This window comes from Typha latifolia, chromosome 2 (assembly GCF_019914945.1).
Source record: "Typha latifolia isolate L0001 chromosome 2, TyphaL0001v2, whole genome shotgun sequence".
In the NCBI taxonomy this organism is placed as follows: Eukaryota; Viridiplantae; Streptophyta; class Magnoliopsida; order Poales; family Typhaceae; genus Typha; species Typha latifolia.
This window is the reverse complement of record NC_133087.1, coordinates 16,317,222-16,330,660: the sequence shown is the minus strand read 5'-3', so window position 1 is coordinate 16,330,660 and position 13,439 is coordinate 16,317,222. Positions and strand designations below refer to the sequence as shown.

Genomic DNA, 13,439 nt, shown 5'->3' with positions numbered 1-13,439 from the left:
CTTAAAAATAAAAAACATTAATTTTCTTCGATGTTTTAGCCTGAATGGAAAATGCAATTCGATACAAAGAAATGTTCTTAATGCTATTAAGATATAGATGAGAACATTTTCCTTAAAAAAAAAGTAGAGAAAATTTTTAATTGGATTAGCCGATAAGATAGTGTAGAGAGGTTGTGAGGGAAAAAATAGTTAATTTAGAAATTTTATGTAAATTTTGATATTTAATTATAAAATAAATAAATAAATAAGTGAAATCTTTATGTAAAATTAGATTCACTTCTTTTTTACTTCTTACTTGAAAAAAAAATTCGAACAATTTAATTAAACTCCATTTTCTCTTAAGTAAAATATATATTAAATGGGCTCAGTTATAAAGGGCCTTAAATAAATAGTGATGGGTTGGCCTCATCAAACTTTGGGCCTGAACCGTACAATCACAATGGACGGCTGAGATGATGATTGCGATCGGCCAATCACACAAGCCTTAACCACGCGGATCTCCCTCGTCTTGCTAAATCCCCTCATATTTAAAACCCTAGCCGCCCGCCGCGCGCCGAGGTCAACCCACGGCCATTGCCAACCATGGGTCGAGTTCGCACGAAGACGGTGAAGAAGTCCTCCCGCCAAGTGATCGAGCGGTACTACTCGCGCATGACCCTCGACTTCCACACGAACAAGAAGATCCTCGAGGAGGTCGCCATCATCCCCTCGAAGCGCCTCCGGAACAAGATCGCCGGTTTCTCCACCCACCTCATGCGCCGCATCCAGCGCGGCCCCGTGCGGGGCATCTCGCTAAAGCTGCAGGAAGAGGAGCGCGAGCGCCGCATGGACTTCGTCCCCGACGAGTCCGCTCTTAGGGTTGATCACATTGAGGTCGACAAGGAGACGATCGATATGCTCGCCGCGCTTGGGATGGCGGATCTGCCTGGAGTTGAAAAGCAGGCTGATGCACCCGCCGTCCCGGTCTTTGCCGGGCGCGCTGCCTTCGGCGGACGTCGTTAATTTAGGTTACAATCTATATCTTTTCTTCGTATATGGCTTATTAATGTTGCAATCTAGGTCCTTACAAGTATAATTTCTTTTTTTATTGCGATTCAATATTGACGGTTGTTTGAAAATTGAGTGCTTTCGATGTTTGTGACATGCTGAATAGTGCAATTACAGATTGATTTGCGTGTAAATTAGTTTACGGTGAAACTGTGATCATCTTCTAAAAATTGTAACTTAACTGTTTGGAGTAATGTCATTTATTTTGATGTGCATCTTTCCTGTATTTATGCAGACTGTTACTGGGCTTATTACGATATCTCTATGATGTGTCAATCTAAATCCTTTGCCGCTGGAAAGAAGAGCAATTGATCTATAAGATTTGGATTTAAGATCGTAAAATATGTGAATAGATTATGTTTTGTGATGCTTTTTATTACTTGAAGATTCAGATTATGTTTATTTTTTGTACTGTTTTACTTGACATCGAATTGTACTTCTTCGAACTTTCTTGTGTCGTAGATTATGTTTTTCACATTGAAAATCCATTTGGGAAATAAAGCCTTATATGTGGTGAACTGTCAAAGACTGTTTACATTGGACTGCCATGTCTTTCTCTTTCAATTTATTCTTTATTTCTGTTGAGTTCTGTAGTTTCTCTTACATAATGCATTTCTGACTGCATTTTGTATAATTTAAATGTTCGATGTAATATAACTTGTTAGAGCGAGTTATGCATAGAATGTGATGGCTAGCTATCTAAATATTTTGTTTAGCAAATCTAGTACCGCTCAGTGATTAAGCTCATTGAAGTTTCTGTTTTAATTGCTCGTCAGGTCATAGTGGTTTACTAATTTGCTACTAGCTTTTTCTAGAACTTCTTTGTTGTATTGTCTCAATTGGAACATCATCTTTGTTGAACAATGAGATATTACTGCAAAAATTACTTCTCCTTGCACTTATAAACTTTCAAAAGTTATTGTTTTACTTACTTACATGCCATCTATTGAATCAATAGGAGCTATATTTATATGTATTAATCATTGATTCATTTATGCCCCAACCTATTGCCTATGCAGGTTATGCGATACCATGCTGCCGGCATATTGCAGCTGCCTCTGAGAACATTTTCTTCTTTTTTTTTTTTTTTGTTAGTGCTGGATCCTTAATTTGATATAGTCTTACTAGGCCAACAAAGTTTAGTTCCGCCATGTAGCGAATAAGTGTAACTTACTCCTCTGGTTGTGTTAATGCATCTTCGACCTTCTCTCCTTGTGTGATGGGAGCTTCCAAATATTATGAATCTATCAGATTCTATTCTCACTGCACTTGTTTTATGATCATTATATATGTTTTCATCTTCATCCATTTCCACTAGTTTCTTCCATATTTGAGGTAAAATTTCTGTTATCACTGAGCAGAATCCTGTGTTCGTCTCTGAACTTTCTTTCAGAATTGGACATTTGAACTTCCAAAATCCCTGCTGTTGGTATCACCATCTGGTGGAGTTGCGGATGAAATCTAGAAATTAGGATGATTCCAAATAACTAAAAAATGATGATAAAACTATAAGTTCCGACTCTATCCACTTCCAAGGTTCACAAAAAAACAATCATAAAATCACATAACCACTGGAAAGAAAGTTCTTCGAATCCTTCATAAAGTCAAATATGGTTTGCGATTTCCATGTGCCAGGTTTCAACGTTTGCATTTTCTACACGGGATTAAGAGCACGACAACAATGTGATGATCGAGAAAAAGAACAAATAAGGGAAATATATGAAAGTTGGGAGGCTTTGTGCAATATGACCACAATGTAGGTGGTGAAATGCAAAAGAACTGAGAGAACTTATAAATTCTCCGGAGTAAATGGGATACTTTCCCAAAGTAGTCCTCGGACCAGTCACCCGTCTAAGCGTGCTGATGGTGAGGAACTCCTATCCTATCCGCCATCGCTCCCTCTTCTTGCTCTGTAACCTTCTACTCCTCTCTCTCCCTCGCTCCTCTTCTTCTCTTCCCTTCCTCCGCCACGATGCTCTCTACGCGTCGCAGCTCCTTCAAGTAGCGGCGGATGATAAAGATTGGCTACTCTCCATCCGCCGCAATCTCCACGAGCACCCAGAGCTCCGCTTCCAAGAGCACAACACCAGCGCTCTAATCCGCGCGCAGCTCGACCTCCTCGGCGTTCCTTATTCCTTCCCATTCGCCGGCACCGGCGTCGTCGCCGAGGTCGGGTCCGGCGATGCCCCCTTCGTCGCCCTCCGCGCCGACATGGACGCCCTTCCTCTCCAGGTGCGTCCCCTCTGTGAATTAGTTACTTTGGGAGATGGGTTTTGGAGGATCTGTGAGTTTGGTTGCGATTTTGGTGGAAAGATTTGATCTTTTCGGTCGCGGGTTTCAGGAACTTGTGGAATGGGAGCACAAGAGTAAAGTAGATGGGGCGATGCATGGATGCGGGCACGACGCGCATGTCACGATGCTCCTCGGAGCCGCGAAATTGCTCAACCAAAGGAAGGACCGGCTTAAGGTAGTGGGTAGTGCGTCTATAAATATCTAGCTTAAAGTTACATTCTCTTGTGTGTTCATACTAGTTCATTTTTTTTTTCTTTCTCCTACTTGGTAACTGTTCTGTGTGAGATAATTCTCCGAAACTAGATCGTATTCTCAAGCATTTTAACTTCAGTTTGTGAATTATGATCTGAAATATGAGGATCTCTCTTTTCCCATTGTAACTTAAGTTGAATTTGTGCAATGATCATTATATTATTTCATTATGATGAAAAATTGCATTATCCTAGGCTAAGGCATGAATGAGGTCTTTCCGGTCTTCCACCTTTGTCCTTTCTTCCTTCTCCTTTTCTGTTTTCTGTTTGTTACTTAATATTCTTGGAAAAGAGCAATTGGATGAATATCACGATACCTACTTACATTAGGATGATGAGTTATTTGCTCAAATCCTACATAAATAACTCGTTTCCTAGAGCTTGCTCTGGAATCCCCCCCTCTCCTGTTGATGTTGCAATAGTGAGATGTACCTCAACTTGTTTTTCAAGCTAAGTTTATGTCTTTAACATCAATATCAATGATTTTGACGTTTTATTATAAAACCTTGGAGGCAAGTAGCTCCGCGAACATTCATGTGTGCTGCTATATGTTTTGTGTTGCAGGGTACTGTAAGACTGCTTTTCCAACCAGCAGAGGAAGGTGGTGCAGGTGCATCTCATATGATAAAAGATGGTGCTCTTGATGGTGTGGAAGCAATCTTTGGCATGCATATTGATTATCAAATGCCCACAGGTACAGTAGTATCCCTTCCAGGTAACACACAGGCTGCCGTATGTTTCTTTGAAGTGAAAATAGAAGGCAAAGGTGCGGAAGCTGCAACTCCACATTTTACCATTGATCCGATAGTTGCTACATCATTTGCCATTCTAGCATTGCAACAGCTCATCTCTAGAGAAGATGACCCCCTTCACAGCCAAGTATGGTTTTGTTTCCATGAACCTCCGAACATTTTGTTATCTGTGTTATCTTTGTCTCTTGTCACTTCAAGGACGTTTGATCTTAATTGTCTTTTTAATTTCTGGAAGGTACTTTCTGTTACCTATGTCAAGGGTGGAGAAGGATATGACGTTACGCCTTCAATTGTCGAATTTGGAGGAACTTTAAGAAGTCTTACTACTGAAAACCTACTCAGGCTACAGAGAAGGGTGGAAGAGGTTAGTCATTACTTGATTAAATTTTATTGCATTCAATCACTTTGAAGATATCCTTATTTGGAATATGACTAATATGATTTCTAAACTATTTAACAATTCTATCAATATGACAATAGTTGCAGCATTTAGCAACATACTTGGTTGTCATGCAGAGCTAAAGAACTATTTCATGCACATATCTACAATTTGTTCTCTGTGTCCTTACTCATATAAATGCATGTTTTATCAGGTAGTAAAAGGTCAAGCAGCTGTACATAGGTGTAAAGCAGTGGTCAGTATGAAACAAGAGGATTACCCGATGTATCCTGCGGTCATGAATGATGAAAAGTTGCATCATTATGTACAGAGTGTAGGCAAATTCCTGCTTGGTACAGATATGGTGGCGATGGGTAACAAAATAATGGCAGGTGAAGATTTTGCCTTCTATCAACAATTGATTCCTGGTGTAATATTTGGTATTGGGATAAGAAATGAGAAAATTGGTTCAATCCACCCTGCACACTCCCCGTACTTTTTCATTGATGAAGATGTTCTTCCAATTGGAGCAGCACTGCATACTGCAATTGCAGAAATGTATCTTAATGAGCACGATAATTTTGATCATAGTAAGGCTGTACCTTCTCATCATATAGATTAACTGATTGCTTAAACATCATGTATATATTCTGGTCTTCTGGAAGTCTAAGCTGTATGTCTTAGATATGCTTTGTTTGGTTCTAATGCTTGCATGAAAGAGCTAACAGCTTGTAATAATCTATTCTTCTATTCTCTGAAGGATGACACCTTATATATAAACAGTATAGCTTGTTGCTCATTAGAATATCAATAATTGCAGTATGAAACTGTTAGCAATTGTAGACCAGAAATATCTTCTGGAGTGGTCTCTTGTCCTCACCTTGACACTAGCCAATAAAAAGAAGACTTTCCATTCTAGAGAAGATACCTTATCCAGTATTACTTGGCTTCACATGTTACAGCCATTCAGGACCATTCATTGATTTCAGGCAAGGAGCGATGGCTTCAACAATGGCATTGCAATTTTGCTCCACAAAACCTCCAAGCTTCACTTCCACTCCCAGGAGCTCTTCCATATCAGACCACATTACACAAAATCTCCATAAGCAAATCAACAGAAGAAAACTAGCTACAACTGCTGCTGCTGCTTCAGCTTTCTTGCTTCAAGAACTGTTCTTCACTTCAAACATTGCTTCCTCTTTTGATCTCAGAGTCACTGTTCCAGACCAGACGCCGGAAGAAGCCAACACTGTGGTAAAATCTCATGCCCAAGATCTTCTCGAGATAAAATCTCTTATAGATTCAAAGTCATGGCGAGAGTTGCAGCTTGCACTGCGGGAGAGCTCGCCGTACCTTAAGCAAGATCTGTACACATTAATTCAGGCGAAATCAGGGAGTCAGAGGCCGCAGCTAAGGAAGCTCTACTCCCATCTCTTCAACAATGTCTCGAATGTAAGTTCATTACTCCACACTATCTTTGTGTACATCACGAAAATTTCTATTGAGTTTTGACTTTAATTTTCTACAATTGCAGCTAGATTATGCAGCAAGAGACCAAGACGAAGTTCGAGTACAAGAATACTATGATAACATTGTTACAACTCTTAATGAGATTTTTGCTAGAATTTGACAGCTTTGAATTGTTTGATTTCATCCAAATTAAGGAAGAAATATTTTACGGGGAAAGTAAAATAAAACAAGATAGAAGCAGCAGGGATTAGTAATGGTAAAAGGCTCTTCCTTTTACTGATACACTTCAGTTGTCTACTTGCAGATTAATCAGTTCCTAGCACAAAATCTTAATAAAATTGTCGATTTTTGTAAGGAAATGCCCTGAAAGAAAGCAAGGACCTAAACTATAGTATCAGGTTTTGCTCAGAGCCTAAAGAATGCAGTGGCTTGTTTGTTTTTACTTCTTTCTTGGTTCTTTCAGAAATGCAATCTTTCCATACTCCTTTTATCCTGGATATGCTAAGTATTCGTATCACATAAAACTGTATAATTACAGAGATGAGAGATGAAACAGTGCTGTAATAATTCATTCATATATTAAAAACAAAAGAATCAATCTCAATTTGGTAGACAAGAAAATTTTAGTGAAGTAAAGTATATTGTGCCGAAACATTGTGACTATATATGCACTTAATAATAAAAGTATAATGCTGATTGTAATTTGGTAATATTCTTAAAAAAAAGATTGTATTGCATGTATTAGTCGATTTTTAGGAAATATTTTATGGTCCTTCAATACATCCTTCACGGTGTTGTTGGTTTAAATATATATATATATATATATATATATATATATATATATATATGGATCTCCATTTGGCCTCGGAATGGAATGCATAACGTTAATGATCCCACTTAATAGCAAAGGTAAGACTTTAATTGCCTCAGCATATAAATACTTCTTGATTATAATTTGTGACAGCACAAAAGGATAAATGCCATATTGCCATAGTACATTTCACTAACAGATCATATCCTACAAGGAGGCTAGGGTGTGAGTCACCAACAAAAGTTTTAAGTTTATCATCTGAATTACAAAAACTAAAATTGCCATTCAGTTACAAAGCCAGACTCTAGCAAAATAGACTAGATGATTCCAATTTTGTTTGCAACATCAAGAGCATCAAAATCCGGGGTCAATCTCACAAAGGCCTTCTTTGTGCCGTCAGGCCTAAAACAAGCAACAATAAAGCCATCAAGAAAGGCACCAATCAATTATCTCAAAGTACAAAACCAAGATAAAGAAAAGATGGTAACACTAACCTGATTAGGGTGTTCACCTTCTTTGCCTGGATGTCATACATCTTCTTCACGGCTGCCTTAATCTTCTTCTTGTCAGCTCGAATGTCCACAATAAATACAAGGGTGTTGTTGTCTTCAATCTTCTTCATGGCTGATTCAGTAGTCAGGGGATATTTGAGAATCTGATAATGATCTAGCTTGTCCCTGGGAGGTGCGCTGATTCTGGGATATTTAGGATTTCTGTCTTTCTTCAAGGTCTTTGGCCTGTGGAAAGTCACAGACGTACGGATCTTCTTGGCCTTCTTTTTGAGGGCTGAAGCCCCTGACTTCACAGCCTTAGCGACCTTGAGAGCTTGTGCTTTGCCATCAGGCTTCTTGGTCGTAACTGCTTGATAGTAATAGCATAAGATAAACAAAAAAGACAAATCAGGAATCTCAATAACATACAGGACCAAAATTTGTCTTAGCCATCGCATGTAATGGAGCCACTTCTACAAACCATGGAGACCCCAAAGATAGGAGTATTAAGAATAATGGAGCAAATGAAAAGATCATGCATAACAAATGAATCTTGTGAATCAACCAAAAGTTAATTAGTGCACTAGAACACAAACAAATACACAAAGAGACCATTGGCAAATATAATAGCTATAGCCAACCTTGCACTTGTATGTCCATTTGCACAAGAGACTAACACAGTTGGGCCACTGTGAAACTGGATTTACTTCAAGCATGGGAATTAGTAAATATTTAAACAAATTGCATAAGTTTAAATGTATATAAGAGTTTTAAATCAGTAAATATCAATTATTCAATCCAAAAGATCCGATTATGACGACATAAAATTATATTTTACTATAATTTTTTGTAGCTCTCGAGAACAAAGTTCCATATACAATGGGCTATAAAATAAGCCCCGTAATTTCAGCCTGGAAAATGAACTTTCTCCATACCAAGTCATGTTTAAATTAGCTTGGGAAATGCAATATAGTTTATTCAAATTCTATGATACAAAAGCTTCAACAAGAAAACTTTACCCACATGCAGAATAGAAACATGCTTGTTCAGCTATTCAACTCTATTTTAAGCACTAAACTTAGATCTTAATTCAGTTTCAGGAATGGGTCTTACCTTTAGCAGGTGGGGCCATCTCGAAAAGTAGATTCACTTAACCTGCATTAACGAGAGTGTCAGCCTTGCGATCCAAACAAGCGGGAAACTACTGGTAAGACATATCAACAAACTAGAGAGATCAAACAGTCAAGAAACCACTTACCTTCAAGCTGAAGATCCCACAAGATCAAAACCACATTTGTTTTACTATTAGTTACAGTGCACATATATAAATTTGCAAAACAGATTCATATATTAGAACAATCACACCCAGCACCTATTTGAGGTAATATATGGATTTCAATGTCTACTATGACTACAAAGACTAGCTTGCTCTTGTCCAAAGAAGGTCAATAGTTGGATTATTATTATGAATCAGTTTAGAGAGAAGTAAATTCGAATATCTCATTGTAGGTAATAACTCTTAAGTATAAGAACACTTAAAAGAGAGTAGTATATCGGAACCCCTTACAAAAGCTAATAATTCCTTTTAATTGAAAGAAAAAATGCTGCCTAAAATGGATTTTCCCGTGAAAAAAAAGACACTTTTTCCCCCCAGAAAGCTTCACATATCATTTTTCAAACTCCAAACAGCATGCAATTGCTACCTAAAAACGAAATTTTGGTACACCTAACAAGATTTCTTTCGACTTTGTTCCAGATAAAAGCGATAACTTTAACACTGCCCACGTAAAAAAAAATGAAATGCAAACGATGCATTTCACCACGAAAATGCCAACAAGCTCTATCACATCACATTAAACATACTGAAAACTATAATCTATAATACGAGTTTGATTTCACCACGAAAACTAGGGTTAGGGTTTAACGACTGACCGTTTCAGCGGAGAACAACAACTCTCCCCTTCGTGCTCGCTACCCAAAACCCTAGCTTCTGACTGTTGCGCAGATAGAAAAGCAAATCCAAGAATGAATCTCGTCCGCCCAATTCCTGATCAACGGTCTCTGATCTTCGGATCACAGAATTCTCCAAGTATGTTAAATGATGAAATTGGCCCTGGATGGGCTTGGGCCAGGCCAGGCCGGGATTCCATAATGAGCCACAATAGCTATATCACTATCATATCAAGTTTATGAGATAATTACATTTAGACCCTGGAATTATCATTATATTTTATATACCTCTGAACTTATTTTATGCCATCAAAGTACATTTATATTTATAATTACGGTGGAAAATTTATGAACGTAGAAGTCAACGAAAAATCTAATAGGAGGAGGGTTGTATGTAAAAAAGGGTGAGAGTTTAGGAGTCTAATTGTAATTTTTTTCTATATCTTTTCTTGTTATCAATCCCTGAATTGGAAGTGAGAGGCCAAAATCTCCCAAAACAAAAAAATTCCAACGCCTTCCGGAATCGGTCACCGTTGTCTTGCCGAGGTAATGAGGATTGATGCTTTCTCCTTTTACTTTCATTACTAAATCTTTTGATTGTTCTATTTTCTCTCGTAAAATTCTTTAGTGCTAAACCTACTTTGTTTGTGGATCATACACTGTTCTTTTATTTACTTTTACAAGAAAATAATGCGAAGTCTGACATGATTACTTCCATGATCAAGCTATTCTTCATATCGTCGACTAGATTAGAGGTACATAAGTTTGATGATAGAAACCTAGTACAATGGCCTTGAAAGCTTTGATGCAGGAATGGACTGTTATTTCTAGTGCTTGTCTAGTAATAACCAAAAAAAAAAAAGGTTTAAACTTTTGCTAGGAATATATTGATTCGATTGGGGAAGATGGAAAAGTAAAAGCAAGCCTTTGTGGGGATTTGGATTAAGTCATCAAGTGACATTGCATTCACAGATCAACACTAAAACTTAGTAGTTGGGAAGGAAAAGGAATAGATTCAAGTTTCAAATAAGCAAATGGGAGAAGTTCCTGGAGCAAAATGAGTGAGAATGGATATGCCAAGCATAGCATAACTTATCAGACGGGAATCTTCATTATAATAAATACAATTGTTTTGAGAAATTGTGGAGAGATTCTAATATTCTATAAAGGTTGCTGAAGATTTTATCTGCGATTTATTTGGACTCCTGAACAAACGAGACGAATCTCAGCGAATTTAATGAGGCCCCACTGAAAGATTTCAATAGTTGTAAGATAGTATGAATCGTAGTTAGTAATCCAAGCGGGACTCTGATAAATTCTCTGAGAAGTAATGAACATATTCAGCACTGGCTACATGGATAATCTCACCCATGTCAGCAGGAAACATAATAAGTGATTTGCTTTTGTGTCATAAAAGACATGCACTTGGCCTTCTCTGATATCTCTAGAAACAATGTAAGTAGTCCATAGATGCCACATGTAATCTTTGTGCAAAGAAAGCACGAATAAGTTTGGAACTTGAGACACACAGCTGATGAAATTTCTGTCTTCAAAGTGGCAGCATCAGTTGTAATGTTATGTATTGATTTCAGTACCACTAGGTATGAGATAAGCTTTGAATTTAAGCCTCTAATACTCCATATATGTGAGATATGGGCAATCTAAGAAGTAGTGCAAATGTTTACTGCAAGAGGACCCATGGATGTTGAGATCCAAACAAATGAATACCTGTGGATGCATGAATGGAACATATACAAGACAAGTTTTCACTACTTGTTGGGCCAAGGAAAGATCCTGTTGGTATCTGCTGAAAGATTTGCATCTACCCACCAGAGAGTTGATGGCACTGACATCTCATGTGTCTCTCAACCTCAGCACCTTAGACTTATAGACTTCTAAGATAGGTCTAGTCTGAGTAAGCTGTTATAATTGGCAATCTTTTCTCTATAGCTTTTCTTTTCTTTTCTTTTCTTTTCTTTTGGTACTCTATCGTGATCATTAGACAGACTCAACCACTGAAGCAAATGTGAGCACTCACTGTCAATCAAGTGTTCATAAGTGCCAAATGGCAAATAAAATAACTTGGTTAGGATTTACATTCTTTGTTCAGTTTGAAAATTAGTGTGCATTTTAGTTTGCTTACAATTGAACAATGAAAATGGAGAGCAGATTGGTTTAGATTCCGAGAATGAGTGAAGAGGGTGCTAGATATGCAGTCTTACCTCTATTAATAGAGGCTGTTTCTATGACTCAACCACTCCACTAGGATGGTGTTGTGGCAAACCTTCATAATAAATGATGCAGTCTTCTAGATCGACAATTTTATCAGAAACTTTTACTCACTGTAAACAGTAATTGTCGTGTCTAGATCTGTGTGTTGTAACGAAGTATAATGAATGACACTTGACGTATTTCAACTTGAACTCAAGTCTGCAGAGTGCACACATTTTGGTTGTTGGAGAAGGTTAATAATTCATCTATAAAACAGAGAAATCCAAACTGCAAAAGTATACTTAAAATTACATATGTATAGGTCTTATCTTTTAGCTGAACATCTGTAGAATGCTCCGCTAGTATGATTTGAGTGTTACTCTAATCCTGGCCTACATTACATAATAGAACAGTACATAGAAGACTACACTTTTGAGGTTAAAAAGGAGATAGGAATCATATGAATTTTCATGGGTCTTAAAGGACAAAACACAGGAAGAAAGTTGGAATTTGGGAAATACAATCTCCATGTTTCAGGAGCTCCTTCACATCAACATGTTGGCAAGGGGATAACAAGGCCAAAATAGCAAGCCAGGAAGAGTCCAGAAGAGAATATAAAGGAACATATAGAGGCAATCTAGACAACTAAGCTGATATAAGATCTCAACCAACATCGTGAATAAAGGAAAGCAATAAGAGAGGACAGCAGCATCTAATTAAATGCTGCACATATGTCTTGTTTTCACGAAGCAAGTGGGGGAATGAGTGCTCCCTTGGCAATAATAGAATTTCTTCTCATGGACTATTCTACAGAGATTTTAGTCTTGAGGGCCCTCTCTCTCTCTCTCTCTCTCTCTCTCTCTCTCTCTCTCTCATATATGCATTCATAACACATGCAAAGATAGTAAAATATTTCATGGATGAGAGAGAAAGGAATTTTTGGAGAATTATGAAAGAATCATTAGAGGAAGAAAATTAATGAGACAAAAATTCTTCAGTTTATTGCAGAGTATGTGCAATCACATCATTGAATAAGGATCATCTATGAAGTTGGATCGGTGTCAATGCAACAAGTCCACAGACTCATTGTTCTGCTCTTTATGTAATCACAAGAGAGAGGGAGGTGATTTTGAAAGTCTTTTACAAATGCTGCAAGTAGAAGATTGCAGAGTAAAGACAATTAGATTAAGTAATGATTGAAGGGGGAAACATGATTCGAAGCTAATTCATTTTCTAGGTTGATGTTGGCTAGCTCCTTTGAAGGCTGTGGTAGATTAAAACAATAAATACTCTAATATAGTAGCGTAGAGATAAGACCGTCTACTTCCTAATCAACATGGCTCTTGTAACAGATGACTGTTCGTTGACAACATAGTCATCTTCTGTTTTTCATTTGTAAGAGCTATACACCCCACCATGCAGACATGCGTCCATAGATGCATGTGTTCATGAGTGAAAGATTTGGAAACTCCACAATTAATGAATTTTATGCTTCAAAACGTAGTTACCCTCAAACTTTGACGTACGTAATAAGTTGATTTGTAGGAACACTCACTAGAACTCTATGATGCTATATTATGATTATACTTTTCAATTTTACTCCAAATTTTGGGCAGGCAGATGTCGACACAATCATTTGAATAATCTTATCCTGTTGGATAGATTCTAATAGAGTGGGACATTAGGTTGAATAATCTTATCAGCATGAATATCTAACCTACGAGCAAAGCTGATCACCTTGCTTGAAAGCAAATGCAAAATGGCATGTCACATAAAAGAGACTTT

The 13,439-nt window shown here is 37.6% G+C and overlaps 3 protein-coding genes across 7 annotated transcripts; 2 read left to right on the top strand and 1 right to left on the bottom strand.

Annotated features, from left to right (window-relative positions):
• The first annotated feature begins 513 nt into the window (after positions 1-513).
• LOC140782451 (small ribosomal subunit protein eS17-like) lies at positions 514-2,310 on the top strand. The gene is made up of 2 exons (XM_073129011.1): positions 514-1,007; positions 2,067-2,310. Exon 1 carries the CDS (start codon positions 583-585, stop codon positions 1,000-1,002), a length of 420 nt encoding a protein of 139 aa, XP_072985112.1. The 5' UTR covers positions 514-582; the 3' UTR covers positions 1,003-1,007; positions 2,067-2,310.
• A 531-nt stretch (positions 2,311-2,841) lies between these two features.
• Positions 2,842-6,550, top strand: LOC140782449 (IAA-amino acid hydrolase ILR1-like 5). 5 transcript variants are annotated; one of them, XM_073129010.1, is made up of 7 exons: positions 2,842-3,279; positions 3,389-3,514; positions 4,155-4,469; positions 4,578-4,706; positions 4,936-5,113; positions 5,711-6,173; positions 6,256-6,550. In XM_073129010.1, exons 1-6 carry the CDS (start codon positions 2,857-2,859, stop codon positions 5,848-5,850), a joined length of 1,311 nt encoding a protein of 436 aa, XP_072985111.1. In that variant the 5' UTR covers positions 2,842-2,856; the 3' UTR covers positions 5,851-6,173; positions 6,256-6,550. The 5 variants fall into 5 exon arrangements, with proteins under 5 accessions (XP_072985111.1, XP_072985110.1, XP_072985108.1 ...); XM_073129009.1 differs by having other exon boundaries at positions 5,684-6,173; XM_073129007.1 differs by having other exon boundaries at positions 4,936-5,311.
• A 551-nt stretch (positions 6,551-7,101) lies between these two features.
• LOC140782298 (large ribosomal subunit protein uL23) lies at positions 7,102-9,543 on the bottom strand. Its single transcript, XM_073128791.1, has 4 exons — positions 9,426-9,543; positions 8,607-8,648; positions 7,497-7,860; positions 7,102-7,404 (listed from the first exon to the last, which is right to left on the bottom strand). The coding sequence occupies exons 2-4, from the start codon at positions 8,623-8,625 to the stop codon at positions 7,320-7,322; spliced, it is 468 nt and encodes a 155-aa protein (XP_072984892.1). The 5' UTR covers positions 8,626-8,648; positions 9,426-9,543; the 3' UTR covers positions 7,102-7,319.
• Positions 9,544-13,439: the final 3,896 nt, after the last annotated feature.

Coding starts and splice junctions, on each gene's coding strand:
- LOC140782451 (XM_073129011.1), top strand. CDS start 583: ATGGGTCGAGTTCGCACGAAGACGGTGAAGAAGTCCTCCCGCCAAGTG.
- LOC140782298 (XM_073128791.1), bottom strand. Junction 7,405..7,496: donor AAGGTGAACACCCTAATCAG/GTTAGTGTTACC, acceptor TGCTTGTTTTAG/GCCTGACGGCACAAAGAAGG.
- LOC140782449 (XM_073129006.1), top strand. CDS start 2,857: ATGGGATACTTTCCCAAAGTAGTCCTCGGACCAGTCACCCGTCTAAGC. Junction 3,280..3,388: donor TGGACGCCCTTCCTCTCCAG/GTGCGTCCCCTC, acceptor CGCGGGTTTCAG/GAACTTGTGGAATGGGAGCA. Junction 5,312..5,683: donor GCACGATAATTTTGATCATA/GTAAGGCTGTAC, acceptor CACATGTTACAG/CCATTCAGGACCATTCATTG.